Genomic DNA, 23,982 nt, shown 5'->3' with positions numbered 1-23,982 from the left:
AAAAACGGTAAGTGTGTGTAACTGATGGGAGGCTGGGAGATCAAAAAGCAGAATCCCAGATGGGAGTCTTTTTAAGCAGTGAGAAATTTCTGGGACCAATAATATTAACCCTTAGTATGAAGTGTTATGTTTTTTGTTATGGGGAGCTGACCAGGTTCCCTGCAGCTCTCTGTGCATGTGTTACAAAAGGGAGCTGTAGAAAAAAGCACTCCATTGTCGGAGCTTTAGTCAGCCTTGTTGGCTGGGTCGATGAGGCTGGATTTGTGGAAGCAGCATGTATAATTTAGATTATTTTTACTAAATGTATATGCTGTTGTTTTGCAGATGTTCAAATGTAGGCTTTTTTCAGGTTTTTAAACAATTGGGAAATTGTTGTTTGGACAGATCTGCTGTTATTACAGTGCTCATTGGGTTAAATCAATAAACGAAAGCTGTTCAGTTCTCAGTATGGCATTTATTAGTGTTGGTATACAGTTGTATAATGTTCACTGGCTTCGATCAGTGAACAGCATAGTGAGCTACTGCTGGCAGCTGGGGAGAGCCCTGTTTAGCATGAGCAACCCACGCAGTCTTGAGCATATTGTGTGGAGCACTTCCTCCTGACCCTCCCTCCCCCATCTGCCAGACTCTCACCCCTTCTGAATACAAATGTTCTTGCTGCCTCCACATCCAGGCAAAAGTTTATCTTGGGAATTCATGGAGCGGAAATTGACTGCTTACAATAAATGATTTTCTTTCAGAGAGATTTGAATCGATGAGTAATAATGATATTGATAGAATGCAATTGTTGCTCAGAATCGCAATATTACAAGATAACAACTACATGCAATATATGCTATTTGTACCTTATTGAATAACTTCTTGGTTGAATGTGCCTCCTGTTAAATGACCAATTAGTGGAGTTCTGATGAAGGGTCACTGGTTCTGAACTGTGATTTCTCTCCACAGATGTTGCGAGACCTGCTGAGTTTTTCCAGCAGTTTCTGTTTGTTTCTGATTTCCGCAATTCTTTCAGTTTTAATTAGTGGAGTGTGTTGTGATCTTGTTGAAACTGGAGTAACTTTTTTGGATTTCAGACTGTAAACGGGGGGTGGGGGGTGGTGGGAGTACAATTGCTCAAATGTCGATTATAAAATTAATTTCTTCTCACAGATTGTGCTATGATAGTGGCTGAGTGGGTTTCATGTTGCTCATTTGCTGTTGCTTCATTTTCTAGAAAATATTGTGACTTTCCAAAGTATTAGCCATACCTAGTGTCTTGGCCACTGAGTTTTAGATATAATTAATTGTGATTGGATACATGAGGGCCATTAGAGAGAACTTGATTTTTACAGCACTTTACTACAGATCCTGAAAATGTTCCTTCCGTATACTTCATACATATTTAATTACATTGCTCAAATTAGTGATGTGTGTATAACTTTGGCAGCCATTTTACACATTGGAAAAGAATGAAAAGGTGTAAGATAAATCTGTGTTTTGGTGTTGACGAAATGGTCAAGATTCCTGAAGAGTACAAGCTGAGGCATGGAATCTTTCACATCTCTCATTTGATAGACAGATGTGATGTGGTGGAGCCAAAGTTAAAAATCACACAGCACCAGCTTATAGTCCAGTAAATTTATTTGGAACCATAAGACACAGAATTTATAGCAAAAGATTACAGTGTCATGCAAGCAAAATGATACATTTAACAGACTTAACAACAATTAAGGGTTGTCAATTATATCATTTTACATGTATGAAACTGTAATCTTTTGCTATAAATTCAGTGTCTTGCGGTCCTGCTGCACAAACACCTGAGGAAGGAGTGGTGCTCTGAAAGCTAGTGCTTTCAAAGAAGCCAGTTTGATAATACCCTGGTGTTGTGTGCTTTGTAACTTTGATCGGCCTTGTTTTAATGCCTTACCAAAAGATGGAATGGTCTAAAGTCCAGGAATCCCTCAGGATTGCACTGATACCTTAACACAGAATCTGTTCAGATCTTGTCATGAAGCTTGCAAATACAACTGTCTCATTCGCATTGCTGCCCATTGAACCAAGTTACCACTTGAGCATTTCTTTCCAACTTGTTGCTGTGGAGGTTCAATAACCTGAGAATGTATGTGGGGATCTTGGGAGGAAAATAGGCACAATTTTGTGATAAACAATTTGGCTGGTCCAAAGATTCTGCACCTAAATATTTGCCATGTGATTCTTTTAAGGTGAATCTTCTATCAGCAGAATTAAATGAGAACTTTTCGCTTGGGGAGCATGTGAAGTCCTCGAGGACAGTTGTCCTGCTGGAGGATTCATGTTCTCCCAGGAGGTGTGCCCAATGAGTTTTGGGAGTAGAATGCCATCTGTCAGTGTGAAGGAAACACTGCAGCTTTGCAGCACATTTGCATGTCTTTTTGTCCTGAGCAATATGCTTTTACTTGAGTAGATTCCTTTCTGAGAATACTCTTTTCAGTTTTAATTATACTAGAACCTGACCATAATAATGTGAGAATTCAGTTCATGCAGCTTTTAAACTAGGTGCGCAGAATGGCTGACTCTAGGGTAAGGAATCAATGAAGCAGCTCTCATAATAGTGCTAATTCATTTACTACATTTTATGGATGTCTCTTTTCAAATATACCTCTTTTTGGCCCTGATTTCTGTCACTTCGCCTAATATTTCTCCCCTGCTTAGGAGCCATCTGGTCGTCTGTAAAGTAGGTATCCCAAAAGTGCTGTAGGGTTGCATTTTTTCATTCTTTCAAAGATTGTGGGCATGTTTAACTTGCTTTGTTTAATTTCCTATTTTGTACTAAGAAAAACATAATGTTGAACTTTTACTTCTTTATTTTTCTACTTTGAAAGGAAGATTTTGTACCCAGCTACCTGTGTATGTAAGGTGGTGCAGGGAATGGCGCCATTGTGTACTTTTCACAGTACTTCTGTAACCCTGTGCTTGAGTACACGTGACATTAACACCTAAGTCTAATTCTAACGTTTTGCCCTTAACAAGATGGTGGTGCTGAACCACCTTTTTGAGCTGCTGACATCTTGCCACTTCTCCAGTGTTACAACCCTCTTTCACTCTCTTGTGCTCTCTCTTTCTCAAACTCTTTCTCATGAGTCTCACTCTGTGGCTCTGGCATTTTTGTTCACTCTCACACACACTCACTCTCATACTCACTCACTCTCACACTCTCTCTCTCTCACACACTCTCTCTCTCTCACACACTCTCTCTCTCTCACACACTCACTCTCTCACACACACACACACACACACACACACATATATATGCATATGCTGTCACTCTCCTGCAAACAGCAACATGATGATCAACATGAAAATTATTTAGTCATTTGAGGAATAAATGTTTAAAGTGCTATGTATGTGCAACTTATTAATTATGATGTTCTGTTGCAACTCCAATTTCATAACTTTAAGATATCAGCAAGAATTCTTTTGCATCAGAGTTATTCTCAAGTTTGAGCTCTTTGTATCTCATTAAATCCATTGTATGTCCTTCCCTGTCTCTCCTGTGTAGATTGGCGACTGAAGCTATAATTAAGTTGCTGGCGTGACAGAGAGCCATGAATAATTTAAAAAACTGATGCGTGCTATTGAGCTTCCTTTAGCAGCTGGGTGCTGCTGTTGTTACTGCCTATTGCCCAGAAATGTGTAGAAAGGATCCAATTGTACTGGAGCTCAGCAAAGAGAAGGTTGGGAGTTGCTTTGCTGCAAGTTTCCGGAGCATTTTATCAGTTTTTTTTGTCAGAATGTGAACACACAGATACATCAGAAAAACCAAGAAGCAAATGTGTCACCGTCTGGGCGCTTTCGACCAATCCGTGTAATTTTGTGGAAGCTGTGGCAGTATTGTTCATTTTTGATTGCCAGGTTTCAATCTTGCTCCAGAATTTTGAAAACCACAAACAATACGAACACAATTTTGCATAACAAGATATTTTGTTTTTTTGGATAAAATTTTAAGGGTCTGTGCGTCCTTCGGTGAATGTTGAAAAACAAAATCCATTTTCGAAGAGTGAGAGGAGTTTCCCCGAAGTCCTAGGCAATAATTATCCTTCAGTCAATATCACCAAAAGCAGATTATCTGCTACAACACTGGTATCTACCTGACAATATGGAAAAACCGCCCGGCTGTGACCTGTGCACAAAAAGAAGGATAAATCCACCCTGGCCAGTTATTGCCCTGTCAGATCATTGTCAACCATCAGTGAAATGATGGAAGGTGTCATCAACAGTGCTATCAAGCAACACCTGCTCAGTGTTGCCCAGTTGGGTTCTGCCAGGGCCACTCCACTTTTGAGCTCATTACATCCTCGGTTCAGGCATCGACAAAACAGCTGAATCACAGACCTGAAGGTCTTCACATCAAGGCTGCATTTGACGGAGTGTGACATCAAGGATCCCTAGCAAAATGAGTCATTTGGAAACGACAAAGGATTTGGGCGATTGGGGGTGGAGGGAGGGAGGGAGGGGGAGGTAACTAGCACAATGGAAGATGGTTGTGGTTGTTGGTGGTCTTTATCTCTGCAGGATTTTCTCAGGAAACTTGAGCCCGAACATCATCTAGTCTTCAGCTACTTCATCATTGACCTTCCCTCCATCATAAGTCAGAAGTAGGGATTTTTGCTGATGATAGATTGTTTCAGACACAAATGCTGAAAATCATGCAATGTCCAAATGCAGAGTTGGACTGCAAAGTGGTAACTAACATTAGTACCACACAAATTGGAGATTATCACTGTCTGTCATAAGAGGCACTACCCCTTGGCGTTGATGGCGCTACCATCATCAAATCACTACTATCAACATCCTGGGGGTTACTATTGACCAGATACTACGCTAGCCTAGCCCTATAATTATAATGGCCGCAAGAGGCCATGACCACCACAGCAAGTAGCTCATCTGACTCCCCAAAATATGTCCACCATCTTCAAGACACCAGTCAGGAGTGTGTTTGAATATTTCCCACTTGCTTGGTTGAATGCAGTTCCAATAACACTCTAGCTTGACACCATTCAGGACAAAGCAGCCTGTTTGACTGGCATCACATTCAGAAACATCCACTTAGAGAGTCATAGAGTAGCAGCAACATTAGAGAGCTGAAATAACAAGTAGAAATGCTCAGCAGGCCAGGCAGCATCAATGAGTTTCTGCTCAGTTGCCTTCATTAGAACATGACAAGATGCATTGCACAAATTCACCAGCAATGTTTAGACAGCACCTTCCAAACCATGACCACTTCCACCCAAATGGAAAAGGACAGCAGATACGTGGGAATATCGTCAACTGCAATTTTCTCTCCAAACCACTCACCATTCTGACCGGGAAATATATCATCATTCTTTGTGTTGTTGGGTCAAAATCTTGAAATGTCCTCCCGAACAGCATAGTTTACCAAACACACATCGACTGTAGCAGTTCAAGAGTGCAGCTCACCATCACCTGAAGGGCAACTTGGGATGGGCAATAAATACTTCTCCAGTTGCGTCCTATGAGTGGATTACAAAAAAAAATCGCCTTGTGAGAATTTACTTGGTCCTATTAGCTGATTTAGTTAAATGTGTTTTCAGACGTTAGTTGGTGGTTAAAAAGTGCAATATAAACCCCAGTGTATATTTTTACTTGCAAAATTTCCTGTCCACACAACAGTCAAATTGTGTTGTAAGTTTATGTTTACTTAACAATCAGACTTGTTTGTTTTAAGGGCAACAGCTGTAGCATGGAGTAATACATTGTGCGTGACACTGTAGAATAATTCTTGTTGTACGGAAATTATAGCATAAAAAACTGCTCACTTTAACTGGTCAACAGTGGAGTTTGCTTCAGTTAATTTTGGCTTTATTGGGTAGGAGGTGATTTATGTAAAGCAAATAATTGTGTTTGTGTGGGTGGCAACGTAATGTTTACATCAGCATTACAAGATGAGGTTGGGCACTGTGACGATACTGGGAAAAACTGCCAATAGTTATGATCACCATATAGACGAGTAACATGGTCCTTTTGAGAATCTGTTAACCCAGAGTGAAGCTGCAAGATTTATTGCTGAAATTAAAATAATTTTACAAAACAAAATGTCAATATTATTGACGACCGTATCTCAAATCGTCTTGATGTTAAAGTTTATTAAAAATTCAGTGAACCCAGTTATTTGTTTTCTAAACTGAGTTTTAAATCAAACTGGCTTTTGGATACCCATTTTACCTGAAAGTGAAAAATGCAAATGAGAAGATTAGTTGCTTTGTCAAAATGTTGCTTCAAAGATTTGTTGAGATGTCTTGGGCCTTATACTTAAGTCCAATAAAAACTTAAAATCTCCTTCATCTGTGTCAGTTGGTTAGAATGTGGTGCTAATAACGCCAAGGTCAAGGGTTCAGACCCCAGACTGACCAAGTGTGTAGTCATGATTTGGAAGTTGCAAATTTGCAATTGAGGTGTGCGAGTTTATCTTTCCATACTACAGAGGGGAGGTGCTGGATGTCTTGCAATGCATAAAGGTGGATAAACCCCCAGGACCTGATCAGGTGTATCCTCAAATTCTGTGGCAAGCTAGGGATTGTTGAGCCGCTTGCTGAGATAGTTAGATCGTCGATAGTCACAGGTTAGGTGCTGGAAGAATGGAGGTTGGTTGATGTAGTGCCACTGTTTAAGAAAGGTGGTAAGGAAAAGCCAGGGAATTAAAGTCCGGTGAGCCTGACATTGGTGATGGATAAGTTGTTGGAAGGAATCCTGAGGGACAGGATTTACATGTATTTGGAAAAGCAAGGATTGATTAGGGATAGTCAGCATAGCTTTGTGCATGGGAAAGTGTCTCATGAATTTGATTGAGTTTTTTGAAGAAGTGTGTTGCTGTACAAAGAGACCTTGGCATGCAGGTTCATAGTTCCTTGAAGTAGAGTCACAGGTCATAGAGTCATAGAATCATTGAGATGCACAGCACAGAAACAGACCCTTCGGTCCAATAGGCAATAGACAATAGGTGCTGGAGTAGGCTATTCAGCCCTTTGAGCCTTCCACGCCATTCAATATGATCATGGCTGATCATTCCTAATTAGTATCCTCTTCCTGCCTTATCTCCATAACCCTTGATTCCACTATCTTTGAGAGCTCTATCCAACTTTTTCTTAAATGAATCCAGAGACTGGGCCTCCACTGCCCTCTGGGGCAGAGCATTCCACACAGCCACCACTCTCTGGGTGAAGAAGTTTCTCCTCATCTCTGTCCTAAATGGTCTACCCCATATTTTTAAGCTGTCCTCTGGTTTGGCACTCACCCATCAACGGAAACATGTTTCCTGCTGCCAGAGTGTCCAATCCTTTCATAATCTTATATGTCTCAATCAGATCCTCTCTGTCTTCTAAACTCAAGGGTATACAAGCCCAGTCGCTTCAGTCTTTCAGTGTAAGGTACTCCCGCCATTCCAGGAATTGACCTCGTGAACCTACCCTGCACTCCCTCAATAGCCAGAATGTCTTTCCTCAAATTTGGAGACCAGAACTGCATACAGTACTCCAGGTATGGTCTCACCAGGGCCCTGTACAGCTGCAGAAGAACCTCTTTGCTTCTATATTCAATTCCTCTTGTTATGAAGGCCAGCATGCTATTAGCTGCCTTCACTACCTGCTGTACCTGCATGCTTGCCTTCATTGACTGGTGTACAAGAACACCCAGATCTCTCTGTACTGCCCCTTTACCTAAATTGATTCCATTGAGGTAGTAATCTGCCTTCCTGTTCTTGCCACCAAAGTGGATAACTATACATTTATCCACATTAAACTGCATATGCCATGCATCTGCCCACTCACCTAACTTGTCCAGGTCACCCTGTAATCTCCTAACATCCTCATCACATTTCACCCTGCCACCCAGCTTTGTATCATCAGCAAATTTGCTAATGTTATTGCTAATACCATCGTCTATATCATTAACATATATTGTAAAAAGCGGTCCCAGCACGGATCCCTGCGGTACCCCACTGGTCACTGCCTGCCATTCCGAAATGGAGCCGTTTATCACTACCCTTTGTTTCCTATCAGCCAACCAATTTTCAATCCAATCTGGTACTTTGCCCCCAATACCATGCGTCCTAATTTTACTCACTAACCTCCTGTGTGGGACTTTGTAAGTCCAGGTACACTACATCTACTGGATCTCCCTCGTCCATCTTCAGAGTTACATCCTCAAAAAATTCCAGAAAATTAGTCAAGCATGATTTCCCCTTCATAAATCCATGCTGACACTGTCCTATCCTGTTACTACTATCCAGATGTGCCGTAATTTCATCCTTTATAATAGACTCCAGCATCTTTCTCATCACTGAGGTCTGACTAACTGGTCTATAATTTTTTGCTTTCTGTCTCCCACTTTTCTTAAAAAGTGGTATAACATTAACCACCCTCCAATCCTCAGGAACCGACCTCGAATCTATCGAATTCTGGAAAATAATCACTAACGCATCCACGATTTCCCGAGCCACCTCCTTCAGTACCCTGGGATGTAGACCATCAGGTTCCAGAGACATATCAACCTTCAGACCTAACAGTCTCTTCAACACCAAATCCTGGCAAATATAGATTCCCTTAAGTTCAGGTCCTTCAGCCACTGTTACCTCAGGGAGATTGCTTGTGTCTTCCCCAGTGAACACAGATCTGAAGTACCCATTTAATTCTTCTGCCATTTCTTTGTTCCCCGTAATATATTCCCCTGTTTCTGTCTTCAAGGGCCCAATTTTAGTCCGAACCATTTTTTTGCCTTGCACATACTTTAAAAAGCTTTTACTATCTTCCTTTATATTATTGGTCAGTTTACCTTCGTACCTCATTTTTCCTCTGTGGATTTCCTTCTTAGTAATCCTCTGTTGCTCTTTAAAAGCTTCCCAGTCCTCAGTTTTCCCACTTATTTTTGCTATGTTATACTTTTTCTCTTTTAACTTTATATGTTTCTTAACTTCCCTCGTCAGCCACGGCCACCCATGCCTCCTCCTAGGATCTTTCTACCTTTTAGGAATGAACTGATCCTGCAACTTCGGCATTTATACACAGAAATATCCGTCATTGTTCCTCCACGGTCATCCCTGCTAAGGTATTGCACCATTGAACTTTGGCCAGCAGCTCCCTCATAGCTCCATAGTTCCCTTTATTCAACAGAAGTCCTGTCAATTCCGACTGTACCCTCTCCCTCTCAAATTGCAGATTGAAGCTTAATGTATTATGGTCACTACTTCCCAATGGCTCCTTCACATCGAGGTCTCTGACCAATTCTGGTTCGTTACACAATACCAGATCCAGAATTGCCTTCTCCCTGGTCAGCTTCAGCACCAGCTGCTCTAAGAATCTTATCTCTGAGGTACTCCACAAAGTCTCTTTCCTGAGGTCCAATACCATCCTGATTATCCAAGTCTACCTGCATGTTAAAATCCCCCATAACAACTGTAGTAACATCTTTGCGACAGGCCAATTTCAGCTCCTGATTCATCCTACATCCGACATCCAGACTACTGTTTGGGGGCCTGTAGATGACTCCCAAGAGGGTCTTTTTACCCTTAGTATTTCGCAGCTCTATCCACACTGACTCTACATCCCCTGACTCTAGGTCCCCCCGCGCAAGGTACTGAATATCCTCCCTTACCAACAAGGCCACCCCACCCCCTCTGCCCGTCAGTCTGTCCTGATAGCACGTAAGGACATGCTGACCTTGTGTCCTAATTTAATCTAGTCCCATTTGCCAGCACTTGGCCCATATCTCTTCAAACCCTTCCTATTCGTAGACCTGGCAATTGTACCAGCTTCCACCCTCTGCGTGAAAACGTTGCCCCTTAGGTCGCTTTTATATCTTTCCCCTGTCATCCTAAACCTATGCCCTCTAGTTCTGGACACCCCTACCCCAGGAAAAAGACCTTGTCTATTTACCCTATCCATGCCCCTCATGATTTTATAAACCTCTATAAGGTCACCCCTCCGCCTCCAATGCTCCAGGGCAAAAAAGCCCCAACCTGTTTAGCCCCTCTCTATAGCTCAAATTCTCCAAACCTGGCAACATCCTTGTAAATCTTTTCTGAACCCTTTCAAGTTTCACAACATCTTTCCGATAGGAAGGAGACCAGAATTGCATGCAATATTCCAAAAGTGGCCTAACCAATGTTCTGTACAGCTGCAACATGACTTCCCAACTTCTGTACTCTATACTCTGACCAATAAAGGAAAGCATACCAAACGCCTTCTTCACTATCCTGTCTACCTGTGACTCTACTTTCAAGGAACTGTGAACCTGCATTCCAAGGTCTCTGTTGAGCAACACTCATTAGGACCTTTTATGATTTTGCTTTTCCAAAATTTAGCACCTCACATTTATCTAAATTAAACTCCATCTGATCAAGATCCTGTTGTACATCTAGGCAACTTTCTTTCTGTCCACTATATCTCCAATTTTGGTGTCATCTGCAGACTTACTAACCATGCCTCCTATGTTCACATCCAAATCATTTTTACTAATGACGAAAAGCAGGGACCCAGCAGCGGTCCTTGTGGCACTCTACTGGTCATAGGCCTCCAGTCTGAAAAGCAACCCTCTACCACCAGCCTCTGCCTTCTACTTTAGGGCCTGTTCTTACTCACATTGGTAGTTCTCCCTGTATTCCATGAGATCTAACCTTGCTAACCAGTTTTCCCAGGGAACCTTGTCGAATGCCTTACTGAAGTCCATTTGGATCATGTCCACTGCTCTGCTCTAATCAATCCTCTTTGTTACTTCTTCAAAAACTCAATGAAGTTTGAGACATGATTTCCCACATACAAAGCCATACTGACTATCCCAAATCAGTCCTTGCCTTTCCAAATACATGTAAATTCTGTTCCCTCCAACAACTTGCCCACCACTGACGTCAGGCTCATCCATCAACAGTTCTCTGGCTTGTCCTTACAACCTTTCTCAGATATTGGTTTCATGTTAGCCAACCTCCAGTCCTCTGGCACCTCACCTGTGACTATTGATGATACAAATATCTCAGTAAGAGGTCCAGCAATCACTTCCCAAGCTCCCCACAGGGTTTTAGGGTATACCTGATCAGGTCCTGGGGATTTATCCACTTTTATGTGTTTCAAGACATTTAGCACCACCACCTTTGTAATATGAATATTTTTCAAGATGTTATCATCTATTTTCCCACATTCTATGTCTTCCATGCCCTCCTCCACAGTAAACATTGATGCAAAATGCTAGTTTAGTATCTTTCCCATCTCCTGCAGTTCCATACATAGGCCGCCTTGCTGATCTTCTGAGGGGCAGTATTCTATTCCTGATTGCCCTTTTGTCTTTAATGTTTTTATATAAACCCTTTGGATTATCCTTAACCCTGTTTACCCTCCTGATTTCCTCAAGTATACTCCTATTGCTTTGATACTCCTCTAAAGATTTACTTGATCTATCTTGTCTATACCCGACATATGCTTCCTTCTTTTTCTCAACCAAAACCTCAATTTCTGCAGTTATCCAGCATTCCCGATACCTACCAGCTTTCCTTTCACCCTAACAGGAATATACTGTCTATGGACTCTTGTTATTTCATTTCTGAAGGCTTCCCATTTTCCTGCGAACATTTCCCTCCCATCAGCTTTGAAAGTTCTTGCCTAATACCGTCAAAATTGGCCTTTCTCCAATTTATGTGTTGCTGGTCAAAGCACAGCAGGTTAGGCAGCATCTCAGGAATAGAGAATTCGACGTTTCGAGCATAAGCCCTTCATCAAAGGGCTTATGCTCGAAACGTCGAATTCTCTATTCCTGAGATGCTGCCTAACCTGCTGTGCTTTGACCAGCAACACATTTGCAGCTGTGATCTCCAGCATCTGCAGACCTCATTTTTTACTTTCTCCAATTTAGAACTTCAACCTTTAGATCTGGTCTATCCTTTTCCATCACTATTTTGAAACTAATAGAATTATGGTCACTGGCCCCAAAGTGCATTCCCCACTGACACCTCAGTCACCTGCCCTGCCTTATTTCCCAAGAGTAGGTCAAGTTTTGCACGTTCTCTAGTAGGTACATCCACATACTGAATCAGAAAATATATTTTTGTACACACTTAACAAATTTCTCTCCATCTAAATCCATAACACTATGGCAGTCCCAGTCTATATCTGGAAAGTTAAAATCCCCTATCATAACCACCCTATTTTTCTTACAGACAACTGAAATTTCCTTACAAATTTGTTTCTCAATTTCCCACTGACTGTTGGTGGGAGGAGTGCGGGGTGGGGGTCTATAATACAATTACAATAAGGTAATGAGCCACATTCATCTGCCTTGTCTGTTAGGCCTCTTGCTTTGAAATAAATGCAGTTGAATTTGTCAGCCCAAATTTGTTCAATGCTTTGTTCCTGTTTGACTCCTTTTCCTAAGTGACCAGTCTCCGATTGATCTCTTTCCACACTATATCCCTGCGTCATGCCCCACCCCACCCAACTGTACTAGTTTAAGTGCTGTCAAGTAGCTCTAGCAAATCTCCCTGCCAGTATATTAGTCCCCTTCCAATTCGGGTGTAATCCATCCTCCTTGTATTGGTCACTCCCTGTTGGAGATTTACAGCAAGGCTACACTTAAAGCTATGCACTTACCTGAACCTTTGCTGTGAGCTCTCCCACACTGGTTTCTCCAGGATCAGTTGTGAATTTCACTGTTTGTTAAATTTTGCTAGATGCACTCCGATGTCCAGTGATACATGAATTCAATTAACAAAGGAAGTAACTGCGCAGATTCACTGCTGTGTCAATTAGCATTGTAGGTTTCTTTCTCTCTCTCTCTCCTTCACTGACCATGTGCTGCCTTTTGTCTGTCCTTCTCCCTTACAAAAGTGTCATTGTTTTGACTAGATAGGATAGTGAAGAAGGTGTTTGGTATGCTTTCGTTTACTGGTCAGAGCATTGAGTATCGGAGTTGGGAGTTCATGCTGCAGCTGTACAGGACATTGGTTAGGCCACTTTTGGAATATCGCGTGCAGTTCTGGTCTCCTTCCTATCGGAAAGAAGTTGTGAAACTTGAAAGGGTTCAGAAAAGATTTACATGGATGTTGCCAAGGTTGGAGGGTTTGAGCTATAGGGAGAGGCTGAATAGGCTGGGGCTGTTTTCCCTGGAGCGTCGGAGGCTGAGGGGTGACCTTTACATATGTTTATAAAATCATGAGGGGCATGGATAGGATAAATAGACAAGGTCTTTTCATTGGGGTGGGGGTGCCCAGAACCAGAGAGCATAGGTTTAAGGTGAGGGGAAAAGATATAAAAGAGACCTAAGGGGCAACATTTTCATGCAGAAGTTGGTGTGTATATGGAATGAGCTGCCACAGGATATGGTGGAGGCTGGTACATTCACAGCATTTAAAAGTTAAAACTCGCACAACACCAGGTTATAGTCCAACAGGTTTATTTGGAAGCACTAGCTTTCGGAGCGCTGCTGCTTCATCGGGTGGTTGTGGAGCAAGACCATAAAACACAGAACTGACAGCAGTTCATGCAACTGAAAAGATATATTGAACAAACCTAGATTGTTAAGTCTTTCACTTTTTTATAATGTGTTGCAGATTTTGGTTCATTAATATGTAAATCCCAGAGCTACTTTTAAGTCACATTCTCGAGATAACTTAACTTAAGATTTTATTAAAAAAAAGGTGACATCTCAGTTCAAGCAAATCATTAGAGGTTTAAGGTGAGAGTCAGTCTGTATCTCAGTCTTGAGTCAGAGTGGTTCTATTTCCAAAGTGGACTTTACAGAATATTACATGGATTGACTGCATGCAGAAAGTGCATTTTTTTGAGCAAAATAGAATGTATCCTCAAATGTAATTCTGTAAATACAAATTCACCACATATACACGTGTGCACATGCTTGAGAGAGAGAAAGAAAGTGCGAGTGCATGTGAGAGAATATGTGTTGGTGTGTGTGCAGGCTTGGTAGAGAGAGTATGTGTGTGTGTGTGTGTGAGACAGTGATAGAGAGTGTGATGGACTGTAAGCCTGTGAGAGAGAGTGTTTGCTTGGTTGAGAGTGTGGGAGTTGTATGTGTATATTTATGAGAGAGGCTGTGTGTGAGCATGTGAGTCTTGTGAGTAAGTGTATAGTGTAGTTGGGTCACCTATCGTGTGACATGGATCCAAGATCCCAATTGAGGCTATCAGCCTCTGCTCGGCCACTTTGCATTGTTTCCTATCCTGAAGTCTGCCTTGGAAGATGGTCACCCGAAGATCCAAGACCAAATGTCTGACCGCTGAAGTCTTCCCCAACTGGAGGGAGCACCCGGTGATGGTGATTGTTGCACCGTGTCCATTCATCCATTGATGTAGCGTCTGCATGGTCTCGCCAGTGTACTATGCCTCGGGGCATCCTTGCCTGCAGCATATGAGAGAGATGCTGCAATCTTTTGCTGTAAATTCTGTTTGTTATTGTCCTAGTCCACAACCACCCGATGAAGGAGCAGTGCTCTGAAAGTGCTTCCAAATAAACCTTTTGGATGATAACATGGTGATTTGTGATTTTTAACTTTGTCCACCTAAGTCCAATACCAGCTCCTTGACATCATAACATTTAAAATGCACCTGGATGGGAATATGAACAGGAAGGGTTTACAGGAATATGGGCCAAATGCTGACAAAGAGATGAAATTAGGTTTGGATGGCTGGTTGGCATGGACGAGTTGGACCGAAGGGTCTCTTTCTGTGCTGTACATCTCTATGACTCTATCTGCCCTAGATGTTGTGTTTCTGTACCGTGTCCCACCCCTTCTTTGGCCCATTTATTCTTCAACTATTAAGTCAAACATCTAGCCTGCTTTTTCATGTTTTTGCACACCTTGGCAGATCACTGCTGTCAGGAGAGGGGGCATTGGAAGAAAATGATTTTCTGAAAAAGGTCGCACAGTCACTTGGGCTTTGAGCTGTACTCCCCGTAAACAGTGAGCAGCTGGTCAAACACTACTCCACAAAACTAACCGCTATGGGCTGCGAAGAACAATTTTCCTATTGCTGGCGCATTAAGGCTAAAACAGGAGACCAAACACTGCACAAAACCAGACAAGAAACCATTGAGACTAGCCAGCTGAATGGAAAATAAGCTCCACCTTAACAGATTCTACAGCCTGCTCTCCTGACCAGAGATCCTTCCGTACTAATGTATTGATCCCATCCCTCATTAAGACAACACAACCTATGATTCCTTTATGCCTGTACTTTGTAAATGTACATTCAGTTTCCAGTCTTCATTACCCTGCAGCCGTGTATCAACAGTGGCAGCTAGATCACATTTATTTTATGCCTTTAAATCATCTATCTTGTTGCAAATGCTGCATGCATTGGGGTTGAGGGCCATTAACTTTGTCTGTTTGACATTGTTCTACATTCTAAACTTTCTTTCTGCTTCCCTCTAATTTCACTTGCCGTTTTGCTCCTTACATCAGCTTTACATCCTTCCAATTTGGTCGTGCCCTTTACTTCTGTTTCCTTGACAAACTGGTTTAAACCCTTCCCAGCTGCATTTGCAAATCAACTTTTTTAGACCCAGTTCTATTACAGTGTAACCTTTTGCAGGTCCTACCTACCTCAGACCTGGTCCGAATGCCTCAAGTCTAAACTCTTCCCTTTTAGGCCAATTTTCCAACCACATGTTTGATTAAATAATTATTCTCTTCCTATGCTCATTGGCATGTGGTAGTGGAGTAATCATGAGATTATTGAGATGAGGCCCTGTTTTAAAATTTCCTCACTAACTCCATTCTATCTGCTCTTAGAATCTCAATGTTTAACCAGTGTGGACTGTCGCTGGCCTTTTTCAGAAATGATGTCTTACAGCCACTCTGTGACATCTTTGACCCTGACAACAGGAAGGCAGTTTGTTAAGTTCTTTTTCTTGAGATTCTTACACACTTGATGCAATTACAATACGCCAACTTCTGTGAACAACAACCAAATATTATTTAGCAAATACAGTACAAGCTGAGAAACTCTTAACACTCTTTGCCATGTTTGCGAAGCATGTTGAGAGGTCTCCCTGAACAAAGGAAATAGTTCTTCCTTTATACAAAATCTTTACATCACAGTTAGCAATGCCCACAAGACAACCCCCAGCCACTCCCTCACAGTCACATGCCACTCAAGACACAATGCAGTGACCACATCATCTCCAGAAACATATAATTTAAGTGATCCCTTAATGGTCAAATCTGTTGCAAATCGTTTTTTTAATGACAGGGAGTAGCCAAAATCCCAACTGTAATGTTGTTATTGATTTCTGAATGGGGATGATTCAAATGTAAATTATCTCTGAATAATAGGAGATGGTAATCTAAATGGCTCTGAATGGCAAAGGATGGGAATGTAAATTCCTTACAATCTACCTGCAAGTCAGAAGTATCCCACCCTAGCCTCGGGACATCCAATTTCCTGCAGGTCAGCAGGGCAAATTAACTCTTTAATATCGCAAGTGCACCATCCTGGAGTCTCCTTTCTGGCTGTAACATAGTCAAGGAATAGGACTGAGAGCCTGTGGGTACAATCAAATTGGAAAGGTGGGAAAGCTGACGACAGGAAGGACAAAAATGGCAAGTGACATTTCTGATGCTGGGCATATGTCCAAAACATTGACTCTCCTGTTTCTTGGATGATGCTTGATCTGTTCTGTTTTTCTAGCACCACATGTTTTGACTGTGACTTTCCAGCATCCACAGTCCTCACTTTGTCCAAGTGAAATTAGGAGGTGGGCAGTAAGAAAGCAAGCATCAACACAACTGAGACTGAGCCCTCTCTCAGATAGATGATGGAAGCTGGAAGCTGAAGAGCAGGATGCGTACAGTAGTGTTCTCAGGTTTGCTACCAGTGCCACAAGACAGTGAGGTGAGGAACAGCCAGTGAGTTCAGCTTAACACATGGCTGCACGGTTAGTGCAGGAGGGAGAGCTTCAGGTCCTTAGATCATTGGGATGCCTTCTGGGGGAGGTGGGACCTGTACATGCAGGACAGATGCACTTGAACTGGAGGGGCACAAATATCCTGGGTGGGAGATTTGTCTGAGGGTTTAAACTAGTTTGGCAGGCGTTTGGGAACCAGAGCTACACATCTGAGCGGGAGTAGTTGTAGATGAAGCAGTAACAGGATGTAGTGAATCTATTGGGAAGGTTTTTCATGTGATGGAACAAAGGGATCGCTTAAAGTGTGTCTCTTTTAATGCAGGAGTGTCAGATTCTCACGGAATACAGGGAGAGCTACCCATTTGGATACAGAACTGACTGAAAGGTAGAAGACAGAGGGTGGTGATGGAGGGTTGTTTTTCAGACTGGAGGCCTGTGACCAGTGGAGTGCCACAAGGATCGGTGCTGGGTCCTCTACTTTTTTTCATTTGCATAAATGATTTGGATGTGAGCATAAAAGGTACAGTTAGTAAGTTTGCAGATGATACCAAAATTGGAGGTGTAGTGGACAGCGAAGAGGGTTACCTCAGATTACAACAGGATCTGGACCAGATGGACCAATGGGCTGAGAAGTGGCATGGAGTTTAATTCAGGTAAATGCGAGGTGCTGCATTTTGGGAAAGCAAATCTTAGCAGGACTTATACACTTAATGGTAAGGTCCTAGGGAGTGTTGCTGAACAAAGAGACCTTGGAGTGCAGGTTCATAGTTCCTTGAAATTGGAGTCACAGGTAGATAGGATAGTGAAGGAGGCATTTGGTTTGCTTTCCTTTATTGGTCAGAGTATTGAGTACAGGAGTTGGGAGATCATGTTGCGGCTGTACAGCACATTGGTTAGGCCACTGTTGGAATATTGCATGCAATTCTGGTCTTCTTCCAATGAGAAAGATGTTGTGAAACTTGAAAGGGTTCAGAAAAGATTTACAAGGATGTTGCCAGGGTTGGAGGATTTGAGCTATAGAGAGAGGCTAAACTGGCTGGGGCTGTTTTCCCTGGTGCATCGGAGGCTGAGGAGTGACCTTATCGAGGTTTATAAAATTATGAGGGGCATGGATAGGATAAATAGGCAAAGTCTTTTCCCTGGGATCGGGGAGTCCAGAACTAGAGGGCATAGATTTAGGGTGAGAGGGGAAAGATATAAAAGAGACCTAAGGGGCAACACTTTCACGCAGAGAGTGGTACGTGTATGCAATGAGCTGCCAGATGAAGTGGTGGAGGCTGGTACAATTGCAACATTTAAGAGGCATTTGGTTGGGTATATGAATAGGAAGGGTTTGGAGGGATATGGGCTGGGTGCTGGTAGGTGGGACTAGATTGGGTTGGGATATCTGGTCGGCATGGACGGGTTGGACCAAAGGGTCTGTTTCCATGCTGTACATCTCTATGACTCTATGACTCTAAATCAGAGTGACGAACTTAGGGCATGGATCAATACTTGGGACTATGATGTTGTGGCTATAATGGAGATGTGGGTTTCTCAGGGAAAGGAATGGTTGCTAGATGTTCCAGGATTTAGAACATTTAAAAAGAACAAGGAGGGTGGAAAAAGAGGAGAGGGTGCAGCACTGCTAATCAGAGAGTGCATCACAGCTACAGAAATGAAGGTTGTCGAGGAAGGTTTGTGTATTGGGTCAGTATGGGTGGAAGTTAGGAACAGCAAGGGAGCAGTCACCTCATTGGGGGTTTTCTACGGACCCCCTAATAGCAGTAGAGATTGAGGAACCCGTAGGTTGGCAGATTTTGGACAAATGCAGAAGTAGCGGGGTTGTTGTAATGGGTGACTGCAACTTTCCCAGTATTGATTGGAACCTCTTTAGTGCAGATGGTTTGGATGGAGCCATTTTTTTGTCAGATGTGTTCAGGAGGGTTCCTTACTCAGTACGTAGACCGACCAATGGGGGGAGAAACCACTTTGGATTTGGTGCTCGGCAATGAGCCAGGACAGATGTCAGATCTTGCGGTGAGAGAGCACTTTGGTGACAGTGACCACAACTGCCTCACATTTATCATAGCTTTGGAGAAGGAAAGGAGCAGTTACTATGGGAAGATATTTAATTGGGGAAAAGGAAAACTATGATGCTATCAGACAGGAATTGGGAATTAGCCTGGGAGAAATTGTTCCACAGAAAGGGCATGATAGACATGTGGAGACTCTTTGTTTAAGGAGCAGTTGTTGTGAGTGGTACATTAAAATGTTCCTCTGAGATAGGCAAGAAGGGGTAAGATCAAGAAGCCTTGGATGAGGACAACATAGGAGCTTCTTGTCAAAAGGAAGAAAGTAGCTTATATAAGGTGGAAGAAGCAGGGATCTAGCACAGCTTTAGAGGATTACAGGCTTGCTAGGAAGGAGCTCAAAAATGGAATGAGGAGAGCCAGGAGGGGGCATGAAAGGAAGGATGAGGGAGAACCCAAAGGCATTTTGCTCGTGTGTGAGGAATGAGAGAATGATCAGGGAGAAGGTAGGGCCGATCAGGGATAGCAGAGGGAACTTGTGCGTGGAGTCTGAGCTGATAGGGAAAGCCCTAAGTGAGTTTTTTGCTTCGGTTTTCACAAAGGAAAGGGACCGTGTTGTGAATGAGAGTGGTGAAACAAACTTGAATAGATCGAGATTGAGGAAGTTGATGTGCTGGAAAGTTTGGCAAACATTAAGATTGATAAGTCCCCAGAGTCAGACCAGATTTATCATAGGTTGCACCAGGAAGCGAGAAAGGAGGTTGCTAAGCTGTTGGCGAAGATCTTTGCTTCCTCACTCTCCACGGGAGTCGTACTGGAGGATTGGAAGGAGATGAACGTTATTTCCCTTATCAAGAAGGGTAATGGGGAAATCCCTGGCAATTACTGACCAGCTGATCTTATGTCAGTGCTCAGCAAAGGTTTGGAAAGAATTCTGAATGATAGGATTTATCACTGTTTGGAAAAGCATAGTGTGATTAAAGGCAGTCAGCATGGCATTATGGGGGGCAGGTCATGTCTCAAATCTTATTGAGTTCTTTGAGGCGGTGACAAGACAGGTCAACGATGATCGAGCAGTGGATGTGGTGTATGTGGACTTCAGCAAGGCATTTTATAAGGTTCCCGACAGTAGGCTCATTCATAAAGTCAGGAAGTATGGGATACAGAGAAGTGGGTCGTAAATTTGCAGATGACACAAAGGTGTTCAAGTACGTAGATCCCTCAAAAGTTGCCACCCAAGTGGAGAGGATTGTTAAGAAAGCACATGGTGTTTTGCCTTTCATTAATAGGGGGATTGAGTTATAGAGCTGTGAGGTTTTGCTGCAGCTGTACAATTCCCTGGTGAGACCACACTTGGAATATTGTATCCAGTTCTGGTCGCCCTACTATAGGAAAGGTACAGATGCTTTGGAGAGGGTGCAAAGAAGGTTTACCAGAATGCTGCCTGGACTGGAGGGCTTGCCTTATGAAGAGAGGTGGACTGAGCTCGGATTTTTTTCTCTGGAGAGAAGGAGGAAGAGAGGTGACCAGTTTGGGGTGTACAAGATAATGCAAGGAATGGATAGAGTCAATAGCCAGAGACTTTTCCCCAGGGCAGGATTGTGTCATAGTTTTAAGATATTAGGAGAAAGACATAGAGGGGATAGCAGAGGTTGGTTCTTTACACACAGAGTTGTGAATGCATGGAATGTGTTGCCAATGGTAGTGGTGAAAGCAGATTCTGGATGAGTGGTGCTGGAAGAGCACAGCAGTTCAGGCAGCATCCGAAGAGCGGCTCTTCCAGCACCACTCATCCGGAATCTGGTTTCTGGCATCTGCAGTCATTGTTTTTACTTCCATGGTGAAAGCATAGTCATTAGGGACATACAAGCAACTGCTGGGCATGCACATGGACAGCAGTGAGTTGAGGGGAGCGCGGGTTAGGTTATTTTATTTTAGATTACGATTAAATCTCAGCACAACATCGTGGGCTGAAGGGCCTGTGCTGTGCTGCACTTTTCTGTGTTGTATGACGCCTGATCACCCATCTGGAATCCTGCGTCACTATATTAATCTTTCGCTCTTCCTCCTCTCCTCCTATACAGCTGAGTTGCGCATGGTGTCACAGATTTGACTTGAGCAGATCTCCTTTCTGAAACCATCGCACTCAGTTGATATCCAAAATGGAAAACCAGTTAGTATGTAAGATAGATTCAGAGGGTTCCTGCGCCACCTGCCTAGTTTAGGTAGATTATCTGGCAGTCACACATTACCTTACTCCCTCTATGTTCCAGAGGTGTGGTATGACCACCTCCTTAACCATGCTTTCCATGTAGTTCTCTGCCTCATGGATGCACAACAGTGACTTCAGCCATAGCTGAAATTCCAGATACCAGACCACATGCTGGTATAGCCAGTGACACTTCCTGCATGTGTTCAACTAGGACATGTAGTACGACCCTGACTTTTGACATTCTGCACAATGTGCATTCCACTTGGCCAAGCTGATCTATTATGACAGTTAGGATAAATAGAATGGCATTTACTAATCAATTTCTTCCTTGGACTACAATAAGAATTATGATAGGTTGCAAAACGTAGAAAAAGGAAGTTACATCTCTTAACCATCTTCACTGAACTCCTACAATACCCAAACATCCTAGTTTACATCTTGTACACCTCAGTCAGCATTGCGGGAGGCCTCTGTAAGCTCCCTGAAAAATAATCCAGTTCAAGTTTCTGATTAGACCACACCTGTTTACTTCCAATTGCGTCTTTAAAACATTACCTTGTTGTAAATGCTGCGCTGATACAGCAGTCATGTAACCTTTAGAGCCACATGCAGAAAGCTGAGTAATGCCACGCTTTTTGTCAACTAACTGCAGTTACTGTGAGACCTTTTTTTTAAAGACTGGAGTGAAATGTAACTTCTCTCAAGTTTGGGGTTCTTCTGTAGTGGTAGTTTCCTGATCTCTGTCAGGACCACTTAGGTTCAAGTCCTACCTACTGCGGATGTGGTTAATAACATTGTTGAACAGATTGATTAGAAAACAACAAAAAAGTAGATTTTGCTCAATTGTTAAATTGAAAGAAATAAAGACTTTATATTAAAATTAAAGCACACTTACAATTCTCAGAACAGTGTGAAAACATTGATTGTTGCTGAGGGTTGGTAAAGTGGTTAATAAAAGATTTCTGCTTTTTTTTGGGAAATGTAGGAACTCAACTTGCTGCTTTTGAATGGCACACCATCTTGTTGCATGAATATGCAAAGAAACTTGTAAAACAACTGGACTGATGTGGTATTTCTTCAAAAGTAAAAGCCAAAGGCAAATAAATCAAAATTAATGATGAAGATACTTTGGTCTTTCTCTTTCTAGTATGAATGTTGCCCTGGAGCCAGTTGGAGAGAACTGAACATTTGCCACATTGCTGGAATTTCATGGCTAAAGTTTCCAACTGCTGGTGTCACCTTCTACCCATCCCAGTCTATTATATTACTAAGGCCCTGTAGTTGTTGAATAATGTTCTCTCATTTTATAAATTCTCATTGGGTGCGTGCACGATAAACAACAGCAACTTGCATTTAGATATTACCTCCAGTGTGGAATGTTCCACAGCACTTTTCAGGAGCATTATTGAGCAAACGTTGACACTGAATCCCAGGAACAATTAAGCCAAATGAACAAAACCTGACATTGAATGGTAGATGACAGGGGTAGGAATGCATCAAATGTAGTTTGAAACCAATTGGATTGTTCAGATGAACTGTTTGTAACTCCCTGGTTGAGGCATCTTTCTGCTTCTGAATCCAGTACTGAGGGAGTGCTGAATGATTATCTATTTAATCACCAATTGCATTAAAGGGAGGTAAAGGCTCCATATATTGACTGTGCTTCATGTAGAAATTTCCATGGCACTGGGAAAGTAATTAGATCTACCATAATTTTGTTGAATGTGAAGTAGGCTTGAGACCCCATGCGGCTTCTGCTTGGATGATATTCTTCCAAAGAAGAGTATGTATGGCTGTTAACCCAGTGTTCTGATTAATATTTATTCTTCAATCATCATCACAAAAACAAATTGGCTTGTGCTTTATCACGTGGCTGTTTGAGGGAACCTGCTATTCAGATTAGCTGTTATGTTACGACATGTAATTCAACAAGGGTTTGCTTCTCTGTCTAGTCTAAAACTTTTGGGTTGTTTGGTAGTGGTAGATTCAACAGATACCAAGGACCTGAATCTCCTCAGAACAATAGATGAGGGTGGCTGCTGGGAAGTAGTAATGAGTGTTGAAGATGTGAGGAGCTAAGAGTCATAGTTCAGCAACTTGGAATAAAATTACTTTGTGACTTTTGTTGTCGATGGTCTGATTGAGCATTTTTTCAAAATTACAGATTGATGTCATAGAGTCTTAGAGATGTACAGCATGGAAACAGACCCTTCGGTGCAACCCGCCGACCAGATATCCCAACCCAATCTAGTCCCACCTGCCAGCACCTGGCCCACATCCCTCCAAACCCTTCCTATTGACATACCCATCCAAATGCCTCTTGAATTTTGCAATTGTACCAGCCTCCACCACATCCTCTGGCAACTCATTCCATACACGTACCACCCTCTGCGTGAAAAAGTTGCCCCTTAGGTCTCTTTTATATCTTTCCCCTCTCACCCTAAACCTATGCCCTCTAGTTCTGGACTCCCCCACTCCAGGGAAAAGACTTTGTCTATTTATCCTATCCATGCCCCTCATAATTTTGTAAACCTCTCTAAGGTCATCTCTCAGCCTCTGACGCTCCAGGGAAAACAGCCCCAGCCTGTTCAGCGTCTCTCTATACCTCAAATCCTCCAACTCTGGCAACATTCTTGTAAATCTTTTCTGAACCCTTTCAAGTTTCACAACATCTTTCCGATAGGAAGGAGACCAGAATTGCACGCAATATTCCAACAGTGGCCCAACCACTGTACAGCCGCAACATGATCTCCCAACTCCTGTACTCAATACTCTGACCAATAAAGGAAAGCATACTATGTGGCTGCTAACAAATGCTGTTGCTTGAGTTGATAATGTTAAGAAATTCGTTCTTCTTCAAACATCCTTTAAACAGAGA

At 42.5% G+C, this 23,982-nt stretch overlaps 1 protein-coding gene across 3 annotated transcripts in view; it reads left to right on the top strand.

Moving 5' to 3' along the window:
• hip1 (huntingtin interacting protein 1) overlaps window positions 1-23,982 on the top strand; it is a 351,738-nt gene that overhangs the window by 72,381 nt on the left and 255,375 nt on the right. For 2 of the 3 annotated variants that reach the window (XM_060847937.1, XM_060847936.1), the window contains exon 1: window positions 1-7. This exon is cut by the window's left edge and continues 300 nt beyond it. The exons of the other annotated variant lie outside the window; for it this stretch is intronic. In XM_060847937.1, coding sequence (XP_060703920.1) covers window positions 1-7 — 7 coding nt within the window. The remainder of the gene's footprint in view (window positions 8-23,982) is intronic. 3 annotated transcript variants of the gene reach the window in all.

This window comes from Hemiscyllium ocellatum, chromosome 31 (genome assembly GCF_020745735.1).
Source record: "Hemiscyllium ocellatum isolate sHemOce1 chromosome 31, sHemOce1.pat.X.cur, whole genome shotgun sequence".
Taxonomy (NCBI): Eukaryota; Metazoa; Chordata; class Chondrichthyes; order Orectolobiformes; family Hemiscylliidae; genus Hemiscyllium; species Hemiscyllium ocellatum.
This window is presented reverse-complemented; position numbering and strand designations above follow the sequence as displayed.